Here is a 24,339-nt window from a genome sequence, read left to right on the forward strand (position 1 = left end):
GTCTTGTCTGCATTTCAGCTGCTGCAAAGCTCCCTGTTGTATTCCTTGCTAGGCTGCCGGTGGGCGCCCCATGACTTACTGTAGGGTCCCCAGTTGGGTGTCTCGCTGGCCAAAACCTCTTGCGCTTGGTTAGTGACAAAAAAAAAAAAAAAAAAAACAAAAAACAAAAACCAAAAACAAACCAACCACCCCTCCGCAAACGATGGTGAGCTTTCTGCCCTGAGCCAGCAGAGGGGGGGGGGAATTCTTTAAAAATAGGAATGAAAGAAACCCAACCACGTGGGAAGAAGGAAATTTAAAAAATGTTTCACAAGCTGTGTGCCAGTGCTTCTCCGTGGGGGAAGCGTGGGGCAGGTAGGGCTGGGGGAGAGTCTGGTTCCCAAAGCAAATTTGGGGGCGGTTGTTTTTTTTTTTTCCCCCCAATTCCCTGAAAAGAAAGAAAAAAAAAAAAAAAGAAAAAAAAAAAAGAAGAAATGGGAATATATTGGTGGAGAGGCACCTGGATCAGCTGTCCTGGCTGTGGAGACTCGGGATGTGGCACTGGCTTGTACTCAATTTATCTGACACTGCTTTCTTTCAGTAAAGTGTCCAGCTGACCCTCTCCTCCGGCTCTGCTCCGTGCTGAGGCTGCGAGCCCTGCCTGGGCAGCTCCGGGTCCAGGTCCCGTCTCTTTTGACGGTAGCCTTAGTAAATTGGCTTTTGTGAAGGGTCTCTTTGGATTTTGTTATCTCTCCTGCCATAACTTTGCAGTGGGAATTGTCTTTTTTTTTTTTCTTTCTTTTTTTTTTTTCTTTTAAGAGCTGAAGAGAACACCTCACTTAAAAAAATATGTATTTCTTTGTAATTCATATCCTCCAAAACACTTCAAGAATTAAAGAAAAAAGGAAAAAAACCAACTTCTGGTGGGGAATCGCCACCAGGTAGGAGTGTCTTTTGTACCCGGCATCCTTCTGGGCTGGTGTTGCGTGTCCTGATGGGGCTCAGTCGGGCTCTCCAAGCAGCATCTCAGTACTTTAAGGCTTACCAGGTGTTAATGTATCATTTCTATAAGCATATATATTTTTGTTGTTGTCAAGGAAGTATTTACAATGAATTTTCTCCTCCCGCAGAACGTTGCGATGTTGTCCATTTCAATGAGACTTAAACAAAAGAGATGAATAAAACAAAGGTACATATTTATGAGCTTTTTTTTCTGAGTAGGCCTTTCCTATGGAAAACATATGGTTCTTCTTTTAATTTTAGGGACAACAGTGTTCTGAAGTGTTGAATGGGTGGGAGTCTGGGGGGCTGAGAGACCTTCTTCCTTCTAACAGGCTTTGATTTAATTTCTTTTTATACAGAGAGATAAATTTAAAATAAAAATAAAAATGCACCTGAATAGGTGGTGCTTCTCAAACTGGGGAAAACCTGCCTTACACAGCCAGACCCATGGCTGCACCCACCGGCTTTGCTGTGGGAGGAAGCAGGGGAGAGAAAATAAAAAAAAAAAAAAAAAAATATATATATATATATATATACACACTGCTGGTAATGTACAAGGCCTCTGCATGAGCAGGGACCAGTGACTCTTGTAGTGTTGAGTCAGCACTGAGGAGCAACACCATTTGCAAAATTCCAAGTGTAAGTTTGTTGGGTTTTGGGTTTTTTGGGGGGTTTTTTGGTTTTTTTTGGTTTTTTTTTTTTTTTACTTGCTGGTTCATGCCTGAGGTGCAGGAAAAAAAAAAGTTCTGTAAGATGCAGAGTGCACTAAATAAACCAGTCACCTCTTGAGGGATTTTTTTAATTTCTATATTTTTTTTCCTTTCCACCACGCAGCTGCCAGCTCTGGTCTGTGGTGGAGCTTTTGTTGTTGTTGTTGTTGTTGTTCTGGCTTTTCTTCCTGAGCCCATCCAATTTGGAAGGAAAAGTCGTGTTCCAGTGCTGAATCCTCTTAGGAAGCCGATGCCTATTTATTGTCTTTCCAAATTGGCAAATGCCCAGAAAAGCCTGCCGAGGAGCGAGCGGTCCTTAAACCGGCAACACAAACCTGACCTCCTCGCAGGCTCTGCCCGCTCCTCGGTGCCGATGCCCCCCCCAGCATTGGGGGTCCCAGCCGTAGGCGCAGTTTAGGGTGGCCTGTCCCAGATTTTTGCAAAAGCAAATCCAGTGCCTGTCGGTGCCGTGCCGGTGTGGCCGGGTCCCCGCCAGCCCCGTGGCTCTCTCCGGAGTCAGCCAGCCCCACGAGGATGCTTCTCCGGCACCGGTTCATTTTGCAGCAGGGACTGAAAAGGTGCCGAGGACCTCGGAGGTAACGGTGACTGCGAGGGTGGGCTCCTGTCCCTCTGTCCCACCTCGAGCAAAGGACAGACATCCCAGACTTCTGTCCCTTGCTCTGGGGTGGCCGATGGCATCTGCCGTCTGTCCCCCGTGGGATCAGGCCGTGCCGGGAGGTCCCTCCGGGCTCCTGCAGAAGGTGGTTTTCACCGTTCCCTCGTCCGAGCCCACTGACCACCCTGGGGAGGTTTGGGCAGAGCTGCGGTGCTGACAGGGACCCCTTGTTCCACATCCAGTGGCTTTTCTTAACTGGTCCCAGCAAGAGGCTTTCAATCCCTGCAAGGGTGAAGGGAGCACGTGGGGGCCAGGGGGGACCAGCCTGGCCAGGGGACAGCCCCCGGGCTGGGGGCTGGGGGGTTGCTCGCATCCTCCCAGCCCTCCCAGCAGCTCTGCTTTTTTTTTTTTCTTTTTTCTTCCCCCCCTCTTTTTTTTTTTTTTTTTTTTTAAAGGGTCTCTGTACAAAGAAGACAAAAGGATTTACTGGGGGAGAAAACGTATGCATTTAAAAAGATTTAAAATGTGGTGCAGGTTACAGACAAGTCATTAGATGGCAATTCGCCCCTCCTTTCTTCCTCCACATGGATCGTTTTTGGGTTTAATGCCAATGTCTAACACGCTGTAGCCAGTTACCCAGCAGAGAAGCGTCTGGTAAGACTCTTACTGTACCTCTCCTGAGTTTCGTTTTGAGACTGAGCGCGCCTTTTTTTGGTTGTACCTTTGTCTCTGTACAGATATTTTGTAATATATTAAATTTTTTCTTTTCAGTTTATAAAAATGGAAAGTGGAGATTGGAAAATTAAATATTTCCTGTTACTGTATTGCCTTTTGCTCCATTGCACTGAATTACCGCGCTGCTTGCTGTAACCTTTGCAAATTACACGGTAACTGTGTTTTTCCTTTTAAAAGCCTTTTTCCCCCCTCCTCCTGCCCTCCCTGGTGCCGTAGCTTGGTGCCCGGTAGTGCCGGTAAGTGAGCTTGGCCCCGGTGCCGGACCGGCGAGGATGGCTGGGACTTGGCATCGCCAGCCCTCAGCCCCGCGAGGCTGCAACCTCTGGAAGCCCCCAAATTCGACTCCGCTAATTGAGAGCGGGGCCGAGCCCTCGTTAGCCCCTCGGGTATCACCCAGCTCGCTGGTGCCGCAGCTCTGATGGGTGTTGGTGTCTGGCTGGGTGGGTGATGCCCGAGCTGGAGCACAGGGCGCTGCTTTGGTTATGGTGGGAGTATGAAGGAGGAAACCTGGAGCTGACCGAAACCGGGAGAGGAGACGGTGCCGTGGGGGTCAGACAGGGAAGCAGCGTGGTTAAGGTTGTCTCCAAACCTTCCCACAGCTCCTGGCAGCCCCTTGGGCTCTGGGGAGGACCCCAGGGTGCCTTGGGGGCTGGATTCTGCTGTAGCCCTGAGCTGTGGCAGAGGATTTGCGTGCTCCATCCATCCGTCTGTCCATCCATCTCCCTTCCTCGGGTGTTCTCCACGCTGGTCCCAGCTCCAACCTGACTCCCAGGAGGGCTGGAAGAGGGTTTGCCCCAACCCTCGTCCACGGGAAGGAGAAGGGGCAGGATCCAGGATGGCAGGAGACGTGCAGGGTGCAGGCGGTGGCCGGTCCTGCTCCAGGGGCTCCGTTTGCTCCCCAGCATCAGCTTCTTTCTGCTCGGTCGAGGCTCGGCCAGACCCTCGCTCGCTGCTTTTAGTGATGCTGCCAAGGCGGTCGGGCAGGGCCGGGGGTGGGAGGGCAGAGAGCGCACCGGGCGAGGGATGATGGGGGGGTGCTGGTGGGGGACTGCGGATCTCGGTCCGGGGCTCCCCGCACCGCGGCCGTGCATCCCTCTCGGCAAAGCCCGGCCGTCATCTCCGGTTCCAGCCCCTGCTTTCTTGCTCTCCTTTTGCCTGGTTTAGCATCCCTGCCGCTGACACGTCTTAAAATATATCCTTGTGCAGATGGTGGGGGGGGCGGAGGCGGCCTCGGCGCCGGGTGCTTTACTCTGCCTTTGAAAGCGGGAGCGAGCCTGCGAGCAGCCCAACCTGGCCGCCCGGCCGCCCTCCTCCTGATTTATTAGCGGGGCAGCTGGGAGCCGTGCAGGCGGCTGGGTAGCTAATCCATCCTCCCGGTCCCTTCCCCGGGGCGGACGGCGACCGGGCTGCTCCCCTCGGCTCCAGGGCATCACCCCGGCGTGGCAGAAGGGACCCAGCCCACGCACGACGCCGGCCCGGGCATCGCCACGTCCCACCTTCCCGCCAGCGGTAGACAAAGCCCCTCGGTCGCCGCGGCCTTCCCCGTGCGGCCCCCCGCTCCGGCGGCATCCCGCTCGCCGCCTCCACCCCGTCCAAAGGTGACCAGGACGTTTTATTCTATTTAATTTATTTTTGCATTCAACTTCCCCGGCAGCAGCTGCCGTGCCAAATGGCCGGGGGCTGCGTGGCGCTCGCGGAGCCGGCGCTGTAAATCTCCGGTGCTCGCCTCTTCCCCGTTGGGTTACGCTCGGCAGAGCCGCAGCTCTCCCGGCTGCTCGGTCCCACCGTTCCTGGCTCCTCGCTGTGCCGTCGCTTGGCCCGAGCCGTGGGATCCGGCACAGCTCTCCTTGCTCCCGCATCCTCGTAGTCCTCGTGCGGGCGGCTCTCCCGCTCATCCCGGCGCAGGCGGCGTGGTGGTGGCATGGTCAGGCTCCACGTGTGCCCGTGGGAAGTGGCTGCCGGAGCATCCCGGCACCCTGGATGTCAACCTCGGTGGCACGGTGAGCCTGGCACGTGCTCGGCGCTTCTCCAGGCATGGTGGTGGTGATGGACTAGCAAGGACTCACAGAGGAGGAGGAGGAGGAGGAGCAGGGGCCTTCCCACGAAGGCTGCAGGAGCTCGGCGCTGCCGATCACTGTCGGGCAGCCGGATCCCACCACGGTGCTGCCCACATGGGCATCTACGCTTTCCCACTGAACTCTCCACTCGGAGCCGGCGTAACCCGGCGCTCCACGGATCCGGGCAGTGGGATGAGCTGCATCTGAGCACGGTGAAACCCACGGAGCGGCTCCGCGTCGCCATTCGGTGATCTGAGGCATCGGTGGCCCTTTGCAAACAAAAGCGTGCCGGCCGGTCTCCCCGTGCCTCAGTTTCCCCACCTGCAAAAGCAGCTTTTGCTACTGCTGTGAGCGTGCGGGCAGACGCTTTTGGGCGTACGTCTGCACGCTCATGCATGTGCACGCGCCCCAGGTGTGCGCACACGCGTGTTCACGCGTGTGCGCACACCTGGGGCATGTGCACATGCGTGTTTGTGTATGTGAGCGTGCAGGCGAACACGTTTGCGCCCACATATGGGCATATGTCTGCACGCACACGCGTGAACACGCATGTGCATGTGCCCCAGGTGCACGCACACGCGTGAAGATGCGTGTGCACGCACCTGGGGCATGTGCACATGCGTGTTCACGCGTGTCCGTGTACGCCTGTCACCAGGTGTCGCTCTCAGCATGGCCACCACCTCCCACCGCGTCCCCATCCTCCTCCCCGGCTATATTTGTCCTTCCAGCTGCTCCGGCTGTCGGCATGAAAGGTTTTTTTTTTTTTTTTGCAATTTAGACATTTCCTTCCAAAAAATCCGTTAACACCTTGCCTTGGCATTTGGGGGGGGGGAGGGAAAAATAAAAGGATTGAAAAGGAACCGGGGGGGGATAAAGCCACCAAAAAAATGTGGAGGTGTTGGAGGCCGTGATGTGCCGGGGATGGAGAATGGAGATGTGTGTTGGGTTGGTTTTGGGGGGTGAAGGATGGGCGTGTGAGCCCCAGTGCTTTCCATCCCATGGGATCCAGCGCTTTCCATCCCGCGGGACTGGGATGCTGTGCTGGGAACGTGTTTCGAGCGCGTTTTGGATGGCATCTCCGGGGCGTGCCCCCCGTGCCCTTTGCGGTGCCACAAGGGATGGATGGGGTTTGCCAGGCACGGGTGGGATGGGGGGTTCTCTGGGAAGGGTCCTGCCCTGTCCCTGCTCCTCGGGGGACAGCAGCGGGGTGACGCGGTCCCTGTGCCATGGGGGCCACCTGGCCCGGCGAGCCCCCGCTCTCCCGCCCCGCCGCACCGGCAGCTTGATTAAAAAGGCGGCGCGGGCGGCGCGGCACAGCTGGTGCCTCCTGCCAGCACCCCGAGCGGAAAGGCGCCCGAGATTAACATCTCCAATTAGCGGGAAAACGAAGCCACAGCAGCCCGGGGGGTTCCCCAGCCCCCACGTATCCCCCCCCCCCCCCCCCATCGGTGCCACCTCCCAGGGATGCTGCAGCCAGGCTGTGGCTGGCAGCCACCCGGTGTTGCTCCAGCCCGTGTCCCCACGTCCCCCACGCCGAGGCGGTGGCCGTGCCAGCGTTCCCGTGCCCCTTCGCCAAGCCAGGGCTGAGCACGTCTCATTTTTGGGGACATTGCCCTCCACGGCCATCGTGCCCACTGCCACCGCGGTCCCCTCCTGCCATCCCCCACGTGCTGCCCAGCCTGTGGGAGGGGGGACACGCGCAGGGTGACCCCCACCCCACTGCACCCCAGGGACGGCAGCGGGTGCCCGGACAGGGACGGGGCACTCGAGTGCACCCGGTGGCATCGGGGACGGGGCCTGGCACGGCACCCCGACCCGGAGCATCGCCCTCCCCGCCGCCATCGGCACAGCTGAGCCAAGGCGAGGATGGGGGGGGCCGGGGAGGGCCTGCGCCTGCACGCTTTCACCTGCCATTTAATTGGATGTATTTTTAATTAATGGTGCCTCTGGGACCAACATGAGACAACATGATCTCTGAATAGGGGCAGGGGAGGAATTGGGGAAGGTGGGAGGATTGGGCCGCGGGGTGCGCTTACCCGCCAAACGCTGCCATCAATCACCCCCTACTTTTCGGCTCTGGACTTTTGGCTGGGGCTCAAGGCGGGCGCTGGGGCCGCGGCCACCCCCCCCCACCCCCACCCCGGTGCCGCCTGGCACACGTGTGATGAGCGGCACGTCCTCAGCTGCGGTTGGCGGCGGAGGTCGAGGGGGGGGGGGTGTGCTGGGGGCGATGGTGCCGGGGGGAGCGTGCCAATGGGCAGAGCCACTCTCGCCGCAGCATTCTCTGGCAAACCCTGCTCCAAATCTGCTGCCTGGTTGCTCCTGCTGGGACCCCCGAGTCACGGTGGGGGCCTGGGGGGCTCCCGGACCCCCAGGGCAGCCCCCAGCCCTGTCCTGTGGCGGCAGCCCCTCTCCCCCCGGCCTCCCCCACCACGGGGGCTCTCCGTGCCCGCTGCTCCCCGCGCCCCACCGTACCCCCACCTTTGCTTTGTTCCTCCCTCCCAGCCCTGGGGAGGGGGGGGGGGGCACAGCTGGTTCAGGCGTGTTCCCCACACACACACACACCTTCTGGCACAGCCCTGGGGGGGCCAGCCTGGGCAGCAGTGCCGGGGTGGCTGCCCAGCCCTGCGAGGAGCCGGGGGGGGTGGTTTGCCCGTGGCAGGTGCTGCGGCGCAATGTAGGGCAGGCATTAATATTTAGTGGCACTGGGGGGGCCGCGCCGGCGTGGCGGCACAGCTGCCTCCTGCACTGGAATGCAAACTGCAGCCTGCGGGAACGGCCACCGCTGCCACTGCCGGACCCCCCCAGTCCCCATACACCTCCTGCCTGCCCGGAGAAGCGGGGAGCACGTTGGAGGGTGGGGGGCACAGCCCCGGGCGCTGGTCCCGGCTCTGGGCGTGCGGGAGGTGCGAAATATGGTGGTGGCCAAACCCCAGCCCCTCGACGCCACCGGCCACGTGGGGGGACGGGAAGGTCCTGGGGGGGGTTCCCAGCTTGGCTGTGCGGTGGCACCGGGCCGGCTTCCTGACGCTCGGGCCACCGGCCGCGATGCCACCGCTGCGGGGGGGTGATGGGGACAGCCGGTGGCACCTCACACCTGGGGAGGGGCCACCATGCGCTGGCTTTGGCGTTCTGCAGGGAAACGTGGTGTCACCAGACCCCGGCCCTTTGCTGCGTGGCGAGGGCCAGAGGTGTCGGACCCTTTTGTTCCGGCATCCCGGGATGCTTCGCTGGGAGCGGGCAGGGACCAGTGCCGCCATCCCTTCTCCCTTGCAAGTGGTGGTGGGATGCTGTGCCCCACGGCCAGACCCTCGCCGTGGCCAGACCCTCACCGTGGCCGGACCCTCACCATGGTCAGACCCTCGCCACGGCTGGACCCTCGCCGTGGCCGGACCCTCGCCACGGCCAGACCCTCACCCCACGGCTGGACCCTCGCCCCACGGCCGGACCCTCGCCCCACGGCCGGGCGGCGGGCGCGGGCGGGTTTATTAGCGTTATTCCGGCATTGTGATGCAGAGAGAGTCGGTGCACCAGCTGCTCCTGCCCGGGTGTTTATTGTTACCTAGAGACAGCCCCTGGCTCCCGCCCAGCCCCCCCCCCGCGATGCAAAATTTATAGCGCGGCGGGTCCCGCTTTAACCCTCTGCCTCCCGGGCGGGGGCGGCGGGGGGGGGCGGCCCGGGAGCGCCCGGCGGTGCTCGGCCCCGGGGGCGGCTGGGCCGGGCTGGGCGATGCCCGGCTGTACCATCCTGCACCATCCTGCACCATCCTGCACCACCGTGCGCCGAGCCAAGCCGTGCCGTGCTGTGCCATGCCGTGCTGTGCTGTGCCATGCCATGCCATACCATACCACACCATACCATACCATACCATGCCATACCATACCACACCATATCATACCATACCATGCCATACCATACCATACCATACCATGCCATGCCATGCCGTACCATGCCATGCCGTGCCGTGCCACTGGAGCCCCAGCCCAGCAGCGCAGAGCCCCCAGAGAGTCTGTATCCATGGCACGGCTAATCCCCCGGCCGGGCAGGGTGCCAGCCCACCGCGGTGCCTGCCTGCTGCCCGGCTGCTGGAGGGAACGCAGCCCCCGCTGCCCCTCACCGGGAGGTGCCAGCCCAGTGCCGGGGGGTCCCCAGGGGCTCAGCGCTGGCCTGGCAGCCCCAACCCTGCCAAAACCATCGGCCATGGGGGACAGGAGGGTCCCCACCTTGTCCCAGGGTGTGATTAGGAGATGCTGGGCGCTGCGGGAGCTCTGGCCAGGGCGGGCGGGCAGGATGGGGTGTCACCGCGGGCATCCACTTGGTGCCACATGTCCCCCTCTTTTCTCCTGCCATGGTGCGGCATGGCACAGCTCAGCATGGCACAGCACAGCTCTGCACAGGATGGTACAGATTGACATGGCACAGCACACCATGGCATGGCTCAGCATGGCGCAGCTCAGCTTGGCACAGCGTGGTACAGCACAGCATGGTACGGCACAGCACGGCACAGCATGGCACGGCACAGCATAGCGCAGCGTGGCACGGCTCGGCACAGCACGGCGTGGCACATCATGGGATGGCACAGCACGCTGCAGCGTGGCGTGGCTCGGCACAGCACGGCACAGCACAGCGTGGCACGGCTCAGCACGGCATGGCGCGGCGCAGCATGGCACAGCACAACTCTGCACAGCATGGCATGGCACAGCATGGCGCAGCTCAGCTTGGCGCAGCGTGGCACGGCACAGCATGGCGCAGCGTGGCACGGCTCGGCACAGCACGTGGCGGGTCAGCACCGCTTTGTGCAGGAACCTGCCGGTCGTGACCATTTGCCCCCGCCTGCCCCCCGCCATGGCCGGTCCCTCCGTGTCCTCTCCCGCCGAGCCCCTGCCAGCCCTGGGGACACCGGTGTCACCGCGAGGGTGGCGGGTCCCTGCCGCCAGCCCCCCAGCCCCAGTCAAGCACCGCACCCCACCGCGGCCGGCCGGGGGCTGTGGCAGCGACGGGGGCCGACCCGTGCCAGGCGGCCGGATCCTGCCCCCGTCCCCGCGCCACCGCCCCGCGCCCCGGCAGAGCCCCCGCTTCCCCCCCGCTCCCTCCACCTCTCAGCAAGTTTTTTATGTGATTACAGGCACTGCATGGTAATTAGTGCTAAACTCATTTGCACAACTACAGTTAATTGGCTACAACAATTAATTAATGTGTTGGAAATTTGGCACTGGAAAAAAAAAAAAAAGTTTGTCATCAGAGGGAAAAAGGGGGGAGCTGGGGGGAGCTGGGGGGAGCCCGCACCCATCTGCACCCACCTGCACCCACCTGCACCCACCTGCAACCCCGGCCCCGGCTCTTCCCCAAAGTTTCCCTCCACCCCGAAGCCGCTGGCCCTGCCCTGCCCCGCGCTTTGTTTTCCTTTTTCTTCTCCCTTTTCATTTTTTTTCCCCGTTTTCCTTTTTCTTTCTTTCTTTCTTGCTTTTTTTTTTTTTTTTTACAACTTAAGCAAACTCATTTCCCTGATAAAATATAGCATGACTAATGACTGAAGCATGTAAAAATCATTGGGAAAATGTCCTTGGAAGACGAATGCATTTTCAGCAGAATAATTAACTTAATTAACAAATTCACATGCATATTCATCAGGCTATTAATGTCTTCTCAGCTCAGCTTGACGAACATTGCGGTAATAACCATCTCATTTGCATATTGCATTCTACTGCTATCCAAAAAAAAAAAAAAGAGGCGGATGCACACGCGTGTGCCCCGCGACCGCTCCCGTGGGATCTACGGTGGGTGCCACGCGCCCCGGTGAGGTTTCGCGGTCCTCGTGCGCCGACGCCCGCGTGCCGACACCGAGCGGCGGGAGGTGCGAGGCGGGCGCCACGACGCCTGCCGCAGATGCCGAGGCCGGGAGCGGCGGTACCCGCCGCTCCCGGCCTCGGCATCTGCGGCAGGCGTCGCGGCGCGGGCGCGGAGGGGGAGAGGACCCGTAGCAGCTGTCGGCCTAATTCGGCTAACGCGCTGCTCGTGGGCGGCTTAGAAAAACAGATTAGGCGCCTGCGACAGGCACTGATTCCTGACATACGCTCGGGGTCTGCGTCTTTATCGCCCGCACCCCCGGCGAGGGGGGATGAGGATGGGGAGGATGGGGGTGGTGGGGATGAAGGCGATGGTGGGGGTGAAGGGGGTGAAGGGGGTGATGGGGGTGATGGGGATTAAGGGGGTGGTGGGGATGGTGGGGGTGAAGGCGGTGATGGGATGAAGGGGATGGTGGGGGTGGTGGGGGTGATGGGGATGAAGGGGATGGTGGGGGTGAAGGGGATGAAGAGGGTGATGGGGATGAAGAGCATGGTGGGGGTGGTGGGGGTGATGGGGATGAAGAGGGTGATTGGGGGTGATGAGGACGATGGGGATGAAGGGGGTGATGGGGATGAAGGGGGTGATGGGGCGTAAAGCAGATCCAGCCCACCCTGGAGAACCCCCACTGCCCCCCTGCTGGCTCCACCCATCCCTGCCACACCTTGCTTGCCCCCACCCACACATACCACACCCTGTTTGGCACCACCCATCCCTGCCACACCCTGCTTACCCCCACCCACACATGCCACACCCTGTTTGGCACCACCCATCCCTGCCACACCCTGGTTGGTCCCGCCCATGGTGCCACACCCGGCTTGGCCCCACCCATAACGGGGGTGTGCAGCCCTGTGTGCGCACACGTGCACCCCCCCCCCAAGCAGTGCCGGGGGGGGGGCCAGGTCAGCAGTGGGGGTTCCAGGTCACAGCGGGGGTTCTAGGTCCCACAACAGGGGTGTCACCCAAGGGGGGGGTCTAGGTCACCTGGGGGTAGGTGGCAGATCACCCAACCGGGCAGGTTGGGTCCGGGCTACGCCGCGGCACCCTGGGGCTTGGCCCCTCACCACAGGGGGGACCCAGGCCCCCCCCCCAGGGTCCGAGGGGAGGGAGGGAGGGGGGATGGATGGATGGATGGATGATGGACAGACAGAGGGACAAGCAGGTGGATGGATGGATGGGCGGATGGATGGATGGACAGATGGATGTATGGATGCAGGGACAGATACATCGGTGGATGGATGGACAGATGGATGGATGCAGGGACAGACGCATGGATGGGTGGATGGACGGATGGATGGATGGACAGATGGATGGATGGATGCAGGGACAGACGCATGGATGGGCGGATGGATGGATGGACAGATGGATGGACAGACAGATGGATGGAGGGATGGATGCAGGGACAGACACATGGATGGGTGGATGGACGGACAGGTGATGTGCAGGTGGGTGGGCAGACAGAAGGATGTCTGGGTGGGCAAGTGGGCGGATGGACAGACGGACGTGTGGGCTGGGAAGCCTTTCCTCGGCCAGCAGCCACCAGAAGGGCCGGGGTGGGGGGAGGACACACATGACTCTGTCCCTATGTCCTCCGCTCTGGGGGGGGGACACAGCCCCTGCTGCGGCCCCTCTGTGGCACCCACGGACTGAGGGGGGCACCCAGGGACTGGGGACCCTCTGGGGGGTCCCCTGGGACACCGACATCCCCAGCAGCGGGTCACCCATCACGGGGTGGGGGGGTGGGGGGGGGCCCACAAGGGACCACCCTGGTCCCAGGGATGGGGACAGACCTCAGCCAATCCCCATCCAGGACTCACGTCTCCAGCCAATCCCTTGCTAGGGCTTGTGCTGATGACCAATCGCAGCCTTCCCTGCTCCTGGCCCCGCCCACCCTGGGTATATAAGCCCCCTGCCCGGGCTGGGGCCGGCTGCTCCCCCCGGGGGGGTCCGGGGGTGCCCGGGGGGGGCCATGGGTCCCTGGGGTCCCTCACCACTGCGATCTCTGTGTGTCGTGTCCCCCCCCGTGGCAGTGGATGGAGGGGGGCAGGATCCCACCCTGCTTGGCCGGGGGGGTGGGGGTGCCCCCAGCACCCTCAGTTGTGCCCGGGGGGGGTCCCCGCGGGGGGGGGGGGGGGGGGGGGAGGACACACACACACAGCCCAAGGCCACTGTCCCTGGCACCATAAATCTCTGTGGGGCCACCGGGCTCGTGGGGCATCGCAGTGGCAGAGGGTGGGTCACCGGAGTTTGCTGGGGAGGGGGGGACACACGACACAGGGGATGGGGCCACCCTGCCTTTGCCCATGGCCGGGAGGTGCCACCAGCCCCCCCCCCCCTCGCCCTGGGGACCTGCCTGTCCCAGTGCCCACGCAGGTGGGTGATAGCTGAGGCTTTCCCCATGGAGCAATGGGGAAACTGAGGCACGGGTCACCTGGGGCTGCCGCAGGGCCAGCCAGCAAAGCCACCCCCCCATCGTGGTCCCCCAGGACCTCCCTGTTGTCCCCACGGCCATCGCCAGGTGCTCCCCCCTTGGTCGCGCCTGGAAAAAAATCCCCCAGCGATGCCCAAAATGGGGGAGACCCATGGGAAGGACGAGGAGGAGCGGGGGGGGGGAGCTGGACCCCACAGCACGGGGGGGGGGTCTCGGGGCGAAGGTCAGGTGAAGGGCACCGGCGGCGGCACGCAAAGGGGTGGGGGCTGATGTGGCGCACCGTGCCAGCTGTATCCGGAGAAAGGCAAATAATTCAGCGGCACCAACCGGAGAGGAACCAGCCCGCCGAGCCACGTGCCAAAATACCAGCAGTAAAGTAGTTAAATGAATCCAGCGCGGGAGCGAGGAGCCTGCGAGAGCCGGCTTGGGCCCCCATCCAAAGGAGTTAATGTCCCACAGTATGATCGATTAGTTGTCAGATGTGATTTCAAACCAATACAAGATGAATGGCATAATTTTCCTTCTCTCATTTTAGGCAGAATTAAGAAGCCATTAGCTAACACAAATTTTTGGCAACTTTAATAAAAAAGCTCCAATATACATTTGTAGCAAACGTTCCCCAAGGTAACTGCGAGGATGCAAATAACCTCCCGCATCCTGCCCGGCTCAGCGTCGGCGGTGCTGCCGGTGCCGGTGCCGGTGCCAACCCCGTGCCCACCGGCTCCGGCACCGAAAGGAGACGCCGACGGAGGATTTTCTTCCCGCCGGAGCAAAGCGGCAGGGTACCCTGCCCGGCCTACGGCGCTGAGCCCCGGTGGCGGCGAAGGTCCGGCATCACACGTGTGATGAGCCGGGAGGTCTCGGCTGCGGGCAGGCGGCGGGGGGCTTTGTGCCGGGGTGGGCAGCGCCAGGCAGGGGCGGCCACGCGGGGACTAGTCAAGGACAAACCGCGCACAAGCTGCTCCTGCCCGCGTGCCCGCAGGCGCGGGGCCGGCGTGCCAGCCCAGCCGTGGCCATTACGGCTGCGTGCGCCAGCTGCGGCCGCCTGATCCCCCCCCGTCCCCGGGGAGGCCGTGGCGGAGGGGGCGGGGGGGGGCCTGGGCACCGTGCCACCGCCCGGGCACCGGGGCAGAGCCACGGCCTCCCGGCAGTGCCAGGCAAGGGGTGATAGGGTCAGGCAGGGTGATGGGGAGGGTGGCTTTGGGGGTCGGTGACCCAGAGCAGGGACCCCCCCCCACCCCCAGGGGGAGCCCAACACTGAGGGACCCCCCCCAGGGACCCCCCAGGTTCTGGGGTAACCCAGGGCAGCCCCAGGGCTGTTGCCAGCCCCGGCACCGCTGCCGGCAGGGGACGAGTTGGAGGGCAGAGATGGGCCGCAGCCACCCCCCCCCGCCCCCGGCTTTCGCTGCCGGATCGCCGGATTTTAGGTACCAAATGGGGTTGAATTAGGATTATTATCACAGCTGCTCTAAATGTAATTAGTTTTGCTCTGAACTTGTTTGCTTTGCCGGGATTACGGCACAATCCAGCCGATCTGCCCGGCGCGAACTTGAGAAAGGCTTTAATTACTCTAATAAAGCGGATGCCGGGTTAATGTGATGGTTCCAAAGGTGTGTTTTTCAATTACATTTAACAAAAAGATTTATAGTCAGGTAAAATTTAATTAGGAGCGTGCAGGAGGGCCGGGCCAGCCAGGATGCTGCTCGCCACCGGCAGCCGCCAGGCCAGGACCCCGGTGCTGCCACCGTGCCCCACGCACCGATGGGGTCCGTCCGGGCACTGCGGCTGTCTGTCCTACTGGGCAGAGGGATGGATGGATCCCATCGGCCCCATCCTGGGGCAGAGGTGGATGCGGGGGGGGGGCGTCCTGGCTGTGCCGGGGTGATGCGAAGCCATCTATGTGCTATCCCCATCCCCTGCCCGTGTCCCCGCCAGCTCCACAGCCCCGGGTGGGCATTTTGGGGATGTTGGGTCCCCTCCATCCCACCGCCGTGCACCGGAGGCATCGCCCGGTGCTGCCGTCTTGGGTCCATCGGGATCCGCTCGAAGCAGATGGGATCCAGCTGCGAGCAGCAGCATGAGGAATGGGCTGCCGGGGGGAGCAGGGCTGGGGCCCGGGGGCTCCCATCGCCCTGCACAGACCTCCGGCAAGCCCGGCCGAGCCAGAGCTGCCAAGAGAAATGGGCAGATTATGGGATGAACGCAGGCCAAGGCAGGGCTGGGATGCAGCCGCCGTAAATCAGCTTTTAAGTAGCAACAAAATGGACATTTCCCATATGAAATGAGCCACCGCCTGCCACGGAGAGGGGGGAGAAGGGAGCCCAGCCGGGGTGCGGGCCTGGGGGCACCGGTGTGGGGATGGACAGGGTGGGACCCCCAGTTGGGGGCTCCGGAGGGGCTCCGGGAATGGGGCTGAAGCCCGGGATGGGGGCAAAGGGAAGGGAAGGAGAAGGGAAGGAGAAGGGAAGGAGAAGGGAAGGAGAAGGGAAGGGAAGGGAAGGGAAGGGAAGGGAAGGGAAGGGAAGGGAAGGGAAGGGAAGGGAAGGGAAGGGAAGGGAAGGGAAGGGAAGGGAAGGGAAGGGAAGGGAAGGGAAGGGAAGGGAAGGGAAGGGAAGGGAAGGGAAGGGAAGGGAAGGGAAGGGAAGGGAAGGGAAGGGAAGGGAAGGGAAGGGAAGGGAAGAAGGGGCCTGGCTGCTGCAGGGTGCTCAGGTGGGCACCACCTGCTCTCTGGAGCTCCTGGCCAGGGCCAGCCCCATGTCTGCTGGATCCGGCCTCCCCCGCTGCCCCTGCTTGGGTTTTGCCCCTTTTCTCCCCCTGGGACCCAGGAAGGGCTGGGGGGCAGGTCCCCCCCTTTCCACAGGGCCTGGGGCTGCAGATTCCCAGGCCGCTCAGCAGAGCTCCGGCTGTCCGCGTGCCCGTCGCCCCAGCGTGGGGATGGGGGACAGGGCTTGGGGCTCAGCCCCATGCTGGCAATGGGGCAGGGTGTAAATGAAGGGGGGAAAGGACACAACCCCAGGGAGGGCTGGGGGGGTCCAGGGTATGGCCACTCCATGGCCCACAGGGCTGTGACTGGCAGGGACGTGACGGGGACACGTGCAAGTCGGGTCACTGCCCGGGGGGGCACACACACACCCCCACCACCCCCTGCCACGCACACGCGTGTGCCCCGGGGGTCGAGCAACCGCCCTCCCTGCCCAGCCGGGCCAAGCACCCCCTTGACCCGCAGCCCCCGGGACCGGGCCGGGTCGGACCCTGTGGCGGGGGGGGACGGGACCGGAGTGGGGGGGGGGGGGACGACCGGGCCGGGGGCCCCGGGCTGGGCTGCAGGCGGTGCCGCATTCCGGAGTACCAGCATTTGCTGGCGGCCGGTGCCAGCAGGCGTTGGCAGGTTTGGAGCTTCGCAGCGATTCCAGGCACAGATGTCCTTGTTTTAACTCCTCTGCGATGGAGCCTGGCAGGCCGGGCGGGGGAGGGGGCGACTCGGCAGCCCCCGGTGCGGCGGGGACCGCTGCCAACCCCTGCCCGCCCCGGCCGCGGCTCCGGGGACCGCGGGGACAACCCCCCCCACACCCCCCCCCCACACTCCGGGAGGCCTCCCTGTCTCCCCATCGCACAAAACCGGGGCTATCCCCCCTCTCCCTCCAGGCCCCCCCACCCCGACCCCCGGGCAGCCCCCGGAGCGGGGCCGCCCGGCCCGGCGGCGGTAACGGAGCCGCCTCCGCAGCGCCGGGAGCCTCCGGTTTTTTGTGGTGGTTTCTTTTTTTTTTTTTTTATGGTATCTGCAATTTTGGCAGAAATCTGTCTTTAATTTAGCTGTCCATATAAAAATCCGCACTGTATAATAATGAACAGATGCCATGAAATTTAAACTGAAGCAATGACTCCTCCTCCCCCCCCCCCCGGCTGGCACTCGCCGGTGGCAGCGGCGACCCGGAGCTGGCGCTCGCCCCGGGCCCCCGCCGCGCTCCGCCGGGCCGGGAGAGGGGTCGGGCCGGGCCGGGCCGGGGGTACCAGGGGCGGCGGGACGGGGGGGCCGAGGAAAGACACCCCCCCCATCTCATCCTGCCTTGAAATAAGGAGGCTGAAATCAGGCGAGCCGCGCACCGGGGACCCCCAGTGCTGGCCCCGCTCCGGTTCTCCCGGTCGAGCCGTGCGGGGTCCCCGGTAACACACACCCCCCCCCCCCCCCCCCGAGGTGACTTTGATTCCACGATCACGCAAAAGCCTCGCAGAGCCCGGCGGGTCTCGGCGGCAGCTCCCGACCTCCCGCCTCCCTCCTCGGGAGCCGCCGCCGCCGCTGAGAACCGGGGCCGCTGTGCGGGCCGACCGGGCACCGGGGCCGGGCACCGGAGCCTTGTACAGGTGCCGAGCACCGCGGCCGTGCACCGGAGCTCTGCACAGAGCCGTGCACCGGAGCCTTCTACCGGAGCCGTGCACCGCGGCCGTGCACCGGAGCTTTGCAACGAAGCCGTTCACCGGGACCGTGCACCAAAACCTTCCACCGGAGCTTTGCACCGGGGCCGTGCACCGAGTTCGGGGCCGCGTTGCGGGGCCGGTCCGTACCGGAGCAGCCGGGCAGCTTCCCGCATCCCCTCTCTCCTGCGGGACCGGGCGGGCACCGGGGAAACAAAAATCCCGGGAATTAAACGTAAACCGCAGCCCCGCCACCGGGGCCGGCACCCCCCGGCACAGCCGGCCCCGGGCCCTTCCCGGGAGCAGATGTCGGCGCCCCCCCCGCAGCCCCCGGCCCCCCTCGTCCCCCTCCCCTCCGCCGGGGCAGTCGCCCTTCGCCGCCGCATCCCCGAGCCGCGGTCCCGGTGCCGCCGGTGGCGGGTGACGGCCGAAGGGCAGCGCATCGCCCCCGACCGGGCCCACGGAGCCCGGGCCCGACCCCTACCCCCCCCCGACACCCTCCCCCGGCGCGGCCCCCCAGCCTTTTTCCCCGGAGAAACGAGGCCCTTCCCGGGAGGATGCCCGGGCCGGAGCCGTCGGAAGCGGCTTCGCTCCTCTGCGGGGAGCGGCGAGCGCCGGGGCCCGGCCGAGGGGGGGCTCGGGGGGGGGGATCCGGGGGGTCCCGCTCCGCCGCAGCGGCTCGGCGGGCCGGGGGGGGGGGGGGATCCGCTCCCCCGCCCGGTCCCGGCTCCCCGCCCCCCCCCCCATTCCCCGGGCCGGGCCTGGCACGTCGGGGCCGCGCTGGAGCCGTTCCCCGTTTCCAGCCCCGGCGGCCCCGGGCCCGGCCGGGGAGGGGGGGGGGTGTGTGGGGGGCGCGTTCCGGCCCGACCCCAAACCTGGCCGGATTTTCCCGAAAATCCGCGGGGCTGTGGGGCGCGGATCTCCCCCCGGATCCTCTCCCGGGAGGACCCCGGGGGATCCGTCCCCGCAGCCCCGGTGCTGCCCCGGCGCCGGGGAACCGGTCCCCTGCCATCCCCGACACCGCGCGACCGGGAACCCGGTCCCCGACCCTGCCCGGAGGCCGGGCCGGTCGAACGGTGATGAATCCCGGTGGCCGGGACGGTAAATAGACCGACACCCGTTCGCCTGGAGAGGCGGCGGGGCCCGAGAGCCCGTTCAGCACCGCCGCGGCGGACAGCTCCGCACCGGGCACCGGGCACCGGCACCGGGCACCGGCACCGGGACCGGGCACCGCGCCGAGGCTCCCGGGGCTCCATCGAGCACTGGCACCGGGAACCGACCCGGTACCGGGGCCTCCACCGAGGAACCCGGCCTTGGCCACCGGCATCCCGGCCCGGTGCCAGCTCCGGGCACCAGTTTCCCGGGGGACCGGAGCGGTGTCACGGCCGCGGCTCGCCCCGTGACGGCGGGGCCGGGACCGAGCCGGGCCGCCGCTCCGGATCCCGGTGCCTTTATTGGCGAAGGGGTTGTGGCGGGAGGGGGGGGGGGACGGGACACCGCCTCCCCGGTCCCGGGGGGGGACACCCGTGGGGCAGAGCCGCGTTATATCAGCGCCGCCCCACCGCGGGCCGCGCACTCGGTCGGCGGGAGCGGCGGAGGCACCGGCACCGCCGAGAGGTACCGGGGGGGTCGGGCCGATGCCCCCCCCCCGCTGCCCCGGGACGGAAGGAAAGCGGCGAAGGCGGCGGAGTCAACATTGAATATTTATTAATCGCCGTCGAAGGACGCTCGGTAATTACAGGTTCGCCGCGAATCGCACCGGCGGCGGCTCGTCACGGCCCCGGCGGGGACCGGACTGCGAGCGTCCAGCGGGGCCGGGGCTGGGGAGGGGGGGGGGCGGGGAGGGAGGGGAGGGAGGGGGGCCCCGGGGAGGTTTGGGGGGGTGGGGGGGGCCGATGCATGCAGTATCGCCGGGCCCCCCGGCCCCGCGCCCCCGCGCTCCGCCGCCGCCGCCAAAGCAGTTGTCCGCGGCGGCGGGGACCGGGGAAGCGGGGGGAGCGGGGAGCGGGGGAGCGGCTCCCGGCGCGGGGGGGGCTCTTGCATATCGTTGGCCATAAATATTTATTAATCGAAATGAAACGGAACAGAAACACGAAAGCACTTCTGGTGTCGGACAGGCGGGTCCCCTTTGCTACAACGGTTTGTGGTTTGTTTTTTTTTTCTTTTTCTTTTTTTTGTTTTTCCCGGTTTTTTTTTTTGCAAAACTTTTTTTTTTGTTGGTTTTTTTTGGTTTTTTTGTTTTGTTTTTTTTTCGTTTTGAAAACGTTTCTCAGAAATCATCCTCCTCCTCCCTGGTCTCTAAAAATGCTGGTTTCTCGAAGGTGGTGCGGGCAGGTTCCAAAAAAAAAAAAAAAAAGAAAAAAAAAAAAAGAGCGTTATCTCGGCTTTACGGCGTCTCCCGACCGAAGGAATGCGGCAAACCGGAGCGAAGACACACGGGCCGGGCCCGGGCGCCGCGGGGGGGGCGCAGCCCCGCCAGGCCCCCCCGGAGCCCCGCTTGCATAGCTGCGGGCTGCCCTGCCGCGCCCGGCCCCGGCTCCGCCAGCTCGGGAAAACCGGGGCGGCTCCGCGGGGTTGGGTTGGTTTTTTTTGTTTTTGTTTTTGTTTTTTTTTGAAATTATTATTATCACTTTTTTGTTGTTGTTCTCCTTTTTTTTTTTTTTCCGTTTCAAGTTTTTAAAACAGGTAAAAAACGTCCTGACACACGCGCTGCGAGAGGAGCTCCCGGGGCCGGGAGCGGGGCCGGGGCCCCCCCAAAGCAAAGTGCATCTCTGAGCGTCCGCCGGGCCGGGCCTGCTTGCATAGATAGAAATGTGGGTTCCTCCCTTCGCCTCTTTATTGCTTCGGAAAGTTTCGCTCCGCGCCGCAGCGCGGGCTCCTCTCGCTCCCACGGGCCGGGGCAGCGGGTGTCCAATGCCGGGGGGGGGGGGTTGTGGGGGTGTGGGGTGGGTGGGGGGGTCACGGCGGTGGAGGGGAGAAACGGTTCAAAATGGGGGGGGAGGGGGGAAAAATATTATGTAAAAATAAATTAAAACGAATTAAAAAGGAAAACGATGCGGCTCGACTCAGCGGGCCAGGCCGGGCTCCGGGGGCGGAAATAATTAATAATAATAATAATAATAATAATAAATTAACAAAGGAAATAATAATAATAATTGAAGGAAAAGGGGAAATCCTCCCAAAAAAGCACTTTGTCCCCACGGGGCGCGGGGACCCGCCGCCGGGGCCGGGTCCCCATATTGCACCAAAGCCCAGGGCGGAGCCCCGGGGGCCGGGCCGCGGGGCCGCCGCGGGTGTCCCGTCCCGTCCCGTCCCGTCTCGTCCCGTCCCGTCCCGTCCCGTCCCGTGCCCCCCCCCGCCGCCTCCCGCGCCGTCCGTCCCATCCCTCCGTCCCCCACCTCGGGGATGGGGGGCGGCCGGGCGGGGAAGGTGGAGGAGGAGGGACGGGGCGGGGGGGGGGGGGATTCGGAGGGGGAAGGGGGGTGTGTGTGTGTGTTGGGGGGGGGTCAGTTGTGGAAGAAGGCGTTGAGCTCCTCGTACATGGGGCCCCGCTCGTGCGGGAGGTGCATGTCGTAGGGGAAGATGTTCTCGGAGTGGACCCCCCCGCGCATCCCCGCCGAACCGAAGACCAGGTTGTGACCGGCGGGGCGGGAACCGGGCAGCGCCGAGTAGTGCATAGAGTAGTGATAGCTTTTCTCGTGGTCGGGGGAAGAAGAGTCCTGCTTGAGGGAGAAGTTGCCGTTGATGCAGAGGGGGGGGCTGAGCCCACCGTCGTACTCCGAGCTGTTGTAGTCGGGGGACGCGTTGCCGTAGAGGCTCTCGTAAGCGGAGGCGCAGTAGCTGTGTGTCCTCAGCCCGTGGGAACCGGGACCGGCGGCGGGCGGGCACTGCGCCGCGGCCAGCCGCGAGCAGGGGTAAGGGTAGGGGTGCACGGCGAAGGAGGCGTTGGGCCCGTGGAAACGACCACCCTCCTGACCCTGCTCCGTGAGGAAATTGCGGGAGTTGAGCTGCAGGCAACCGGCCACCAGGTTGGTGGTGGGCTGCGACAGCCCCTTGCACAGAGTCTGCACGTAGGAAACCAGGTCGGGCCGTTTGCCCGAGCGCAGGATCTCGGAGAGAGCCCAGATGTAGTTCTTGGCCAAGCGAAGGGTTTCGATTTTGGAGAGCTTTTGCGTTTTGGAATAGCAGGGAACCACCTTCCGCAGGTTGTCCAGGGCCGCGTTCAGGTCGTGCATGCGGTTCCTCTCCCGGGCGTTCGCCTTCTGCCGCCGCAGCTTGGAGCGCTCCAGCCGCGCCTTGGTCATCTTGCGCTTTTTGGGGCCGCGCTTCTTGGGCCGCTCGCCCTCCGCCTCCTCCAAGCCTTCCTCCTCCTCCTCCTCCTCCTCCTCGTCTCCGCCTAACTCCCCTTCCTCCTTGCTCTCCCCCAGCGAACCCTCGGGCGGCTCCTCGGGGAGGGGGCAGCCCTTCCCCGCCCGCTCCTCCTTCTCGCTGCGGGCATCCTCCTCCTCGCACTCCTCGGCCCAACCGCCGAATTTCGGGACTTCGGGCACCAGGCTGGGCTCGCTGAAAAGTCGCGTCAACATGGTGGCTGCAGCGGGGGGCAAAGAGCCAGGCGTTACCGGCGGCCCCGCCGCCCCCCCGCCCCCTCCACCCCCCCACCCCCCCACCCCCCCCCTCCGCCGCGCTCCCCGGGAGCGGTTCCGCGGCGCCGGGGCCGCCGAAAACGAATTGGACGCGGGGACGCCCGCTGCCGCCTCCCGCCCCGGCCGCCCGGGCCCGGGGGCACCGGGGCTCCCTCGGGGCGCGGCGACGACCCCCCACTCCCGACGCCGTGTGTGTCCCCCCCCCCCAACCTCCACCCCGGGCTCTCCGCGGCCGCCGCCCGCGTCCCGCTCCTCGGCCCCGGCGGCTTCCCCCACCACCAACCCCCGCCCCCGGCCCGGCCGGTGCCCCCCCCCCTCCAACCCCCCCGCCGGTTCCCCGCGGGCCGGACCCGGTGCCTCCGGCCCCTCTTTGACGCCTCCAACTTTTCCCCGCCGCGGGCGCGGAGCGACCCCGGCCCCGGCTCCGCCACCGCCGTCCCGGGGCCGGAGCGCCGAGGCGCGGCCGCCGCCCCCCCCCCCCCCAGCCGTACCCCCTCCGGCCCGGTCAGCCTCCCCCCCCGGAGTCCCCCTCTCCCCGGGTCTCCCCCCGGCCACCGGAGCGCGGCCCGTAAAATGCGGCGGCATCAAACGGCGGCGCGGCGGGGGGGCGGCGGGGGGGCGGCCGCGGCCGGGGTCCCCCCCAACCCTCCCACCCCCACCCCGGGGGAGGGGGGGGGAGCGCGGGGGTCGCGGGCGGCGGAGCTGCCGGGGTCGCCCCCGGGGCCGGGGGGGTGCGGCGGGGCCGGGGGCGGGGGGCACCGCCCGGGGCGGGGGCCGGGGGCGCCGCGGGGGAGCGGGGAGGCGGCTCCGCCGGGTCGGGGCCCCCGGGGGCGGCGGCGAGGCGGCTTCGCTCCGATTTCGTTGATGCCGTTCGGTCGCCGCTGCCCCGCTCCGTCCCACCGGGACCGCGCCGCCCCGGGCGCGCCCAGCCGCGGGAAAGGGGAGGGGGGGGGTCGGGAGTGGGGGGGGGGAACACGGAGCCCCAACACCACCACCCCCCCCGGGGGGGGGGGCTCCGGGGGAGGGGGGGGGGAAACCCCATCGGCGGGGCCGACGGGGAACGGGAGAACAGAGGGCCGGGGGAGAACGAAAAGACGGGGGAAAAAAGGGCGAGACGTGGCGGAGAAACAAAATCAACATGGAAGTTGCCTTTTCTCCATTCAAGTTTCCTCCGCTGCCCTCCCAGCCCTCCACTTCTTACATAACTCACCTTCGGGCGGACCGGAGGAATTCTTATTTCATTGTTCCCAGCATCTTCTGGGACCGGGACGCGGCTCCTTGAGGTGCTCCAGCCTCCTGCAGTCCTCTATCCAAAAGGAGGCGAGAGTGGCATCTCTACCCAGCAAAGGGGGTACCAGCTCTGCTGCCAGTGCCATATGGTTGGCACGTCATGCGCGAGAGCTATCACATGAGAGCTAATGATTGACATGCGCTTGCATTCAGGGAGATTTGTCTCTCTGGGGAAGGAGGACTCGCCATCTGTCACTCTGTACTCAAAAAAAAAAAAAAAAAAAAAAAACCTCTTCCAAATCTACAGCTCTGCCTACACGCCGCAAAATGGGACCCGGGCGAGATGCAGGCGATGGCGGGGCCGGGCTGAACAATGGAGCCAGTGGCAGGGCGGCGGGGGAGACCGGCCATCCCGGCTGGGCCGAGCGTGTCGGGGGCGGCCGGCGGGCGCAGGGGCGAGGGGGGAGACGCCGTGGGGACCCTCGCTGGGAGCTGGCATCTGCGGCTCGCCGCAAAATACCGCGGCGGCTCGCCTGGGTCCGTCCCCACCCTCAGCCACCGGCCAAGCGGGGATGGCTGCGGTGCCGAGGGCCTGGCGCGGGCTGGGGGCTGCGGCCGGGCAGGGCCCTGGGGAGGCGGCGGTGGTGGCGATGCCCGGTTCGGCCGCACTGGCGCAGG

At 64.6% G+C, this 24,339-nt stretch overlaps 1 protein-coding gene across 1 annotated transcript; it reads right to left on the bottom strand.

Annotated features, from left to right (window-relative positions):
• Nucleotides 1–19,478: 19,478 nt before the first annotated feature.
• On the bottom strand, nucleotides 19,479–23,822 carry NEUROD2 (neuronal differentiation 2). Its single transcript, XM_052785397.1, has 2 exons — nucleotides 23,642–23,822; nucleotides 19,479–22,376 (listed from the first exon to the last, which is right to left on the bottom strand). The coding sequence occupies exon 2, from the start codon at nucleotides 22,369–22,371 to the stop codon at nucleotides 21,295–21,297; it is 1,077 nt and encodes a 358-aa protein (XP_052641357.1). The 5' UTR covers nucleotides 22,372–22,376; nucleotides 23,642–23,822; the 3' UTR covers nucleotides 19,479–21,294.
• Nucleotides 23,823–24,339: the final 517 nt, after the last annotated feature.

This window comes from Harpia harpyja, chromosome 4 (assembly GCF_026419915.1).
Source record: "Harpia harpyja isolate bHarHar1 chromosome 4, bHarHar1 primary haplotype, whole genome shotgun sequence".
NCBI lineage: Eukaryota > Metazoa > Chordata > Aves > Accipitriformes > Accipitridae > Harpia > Harpia harpyja.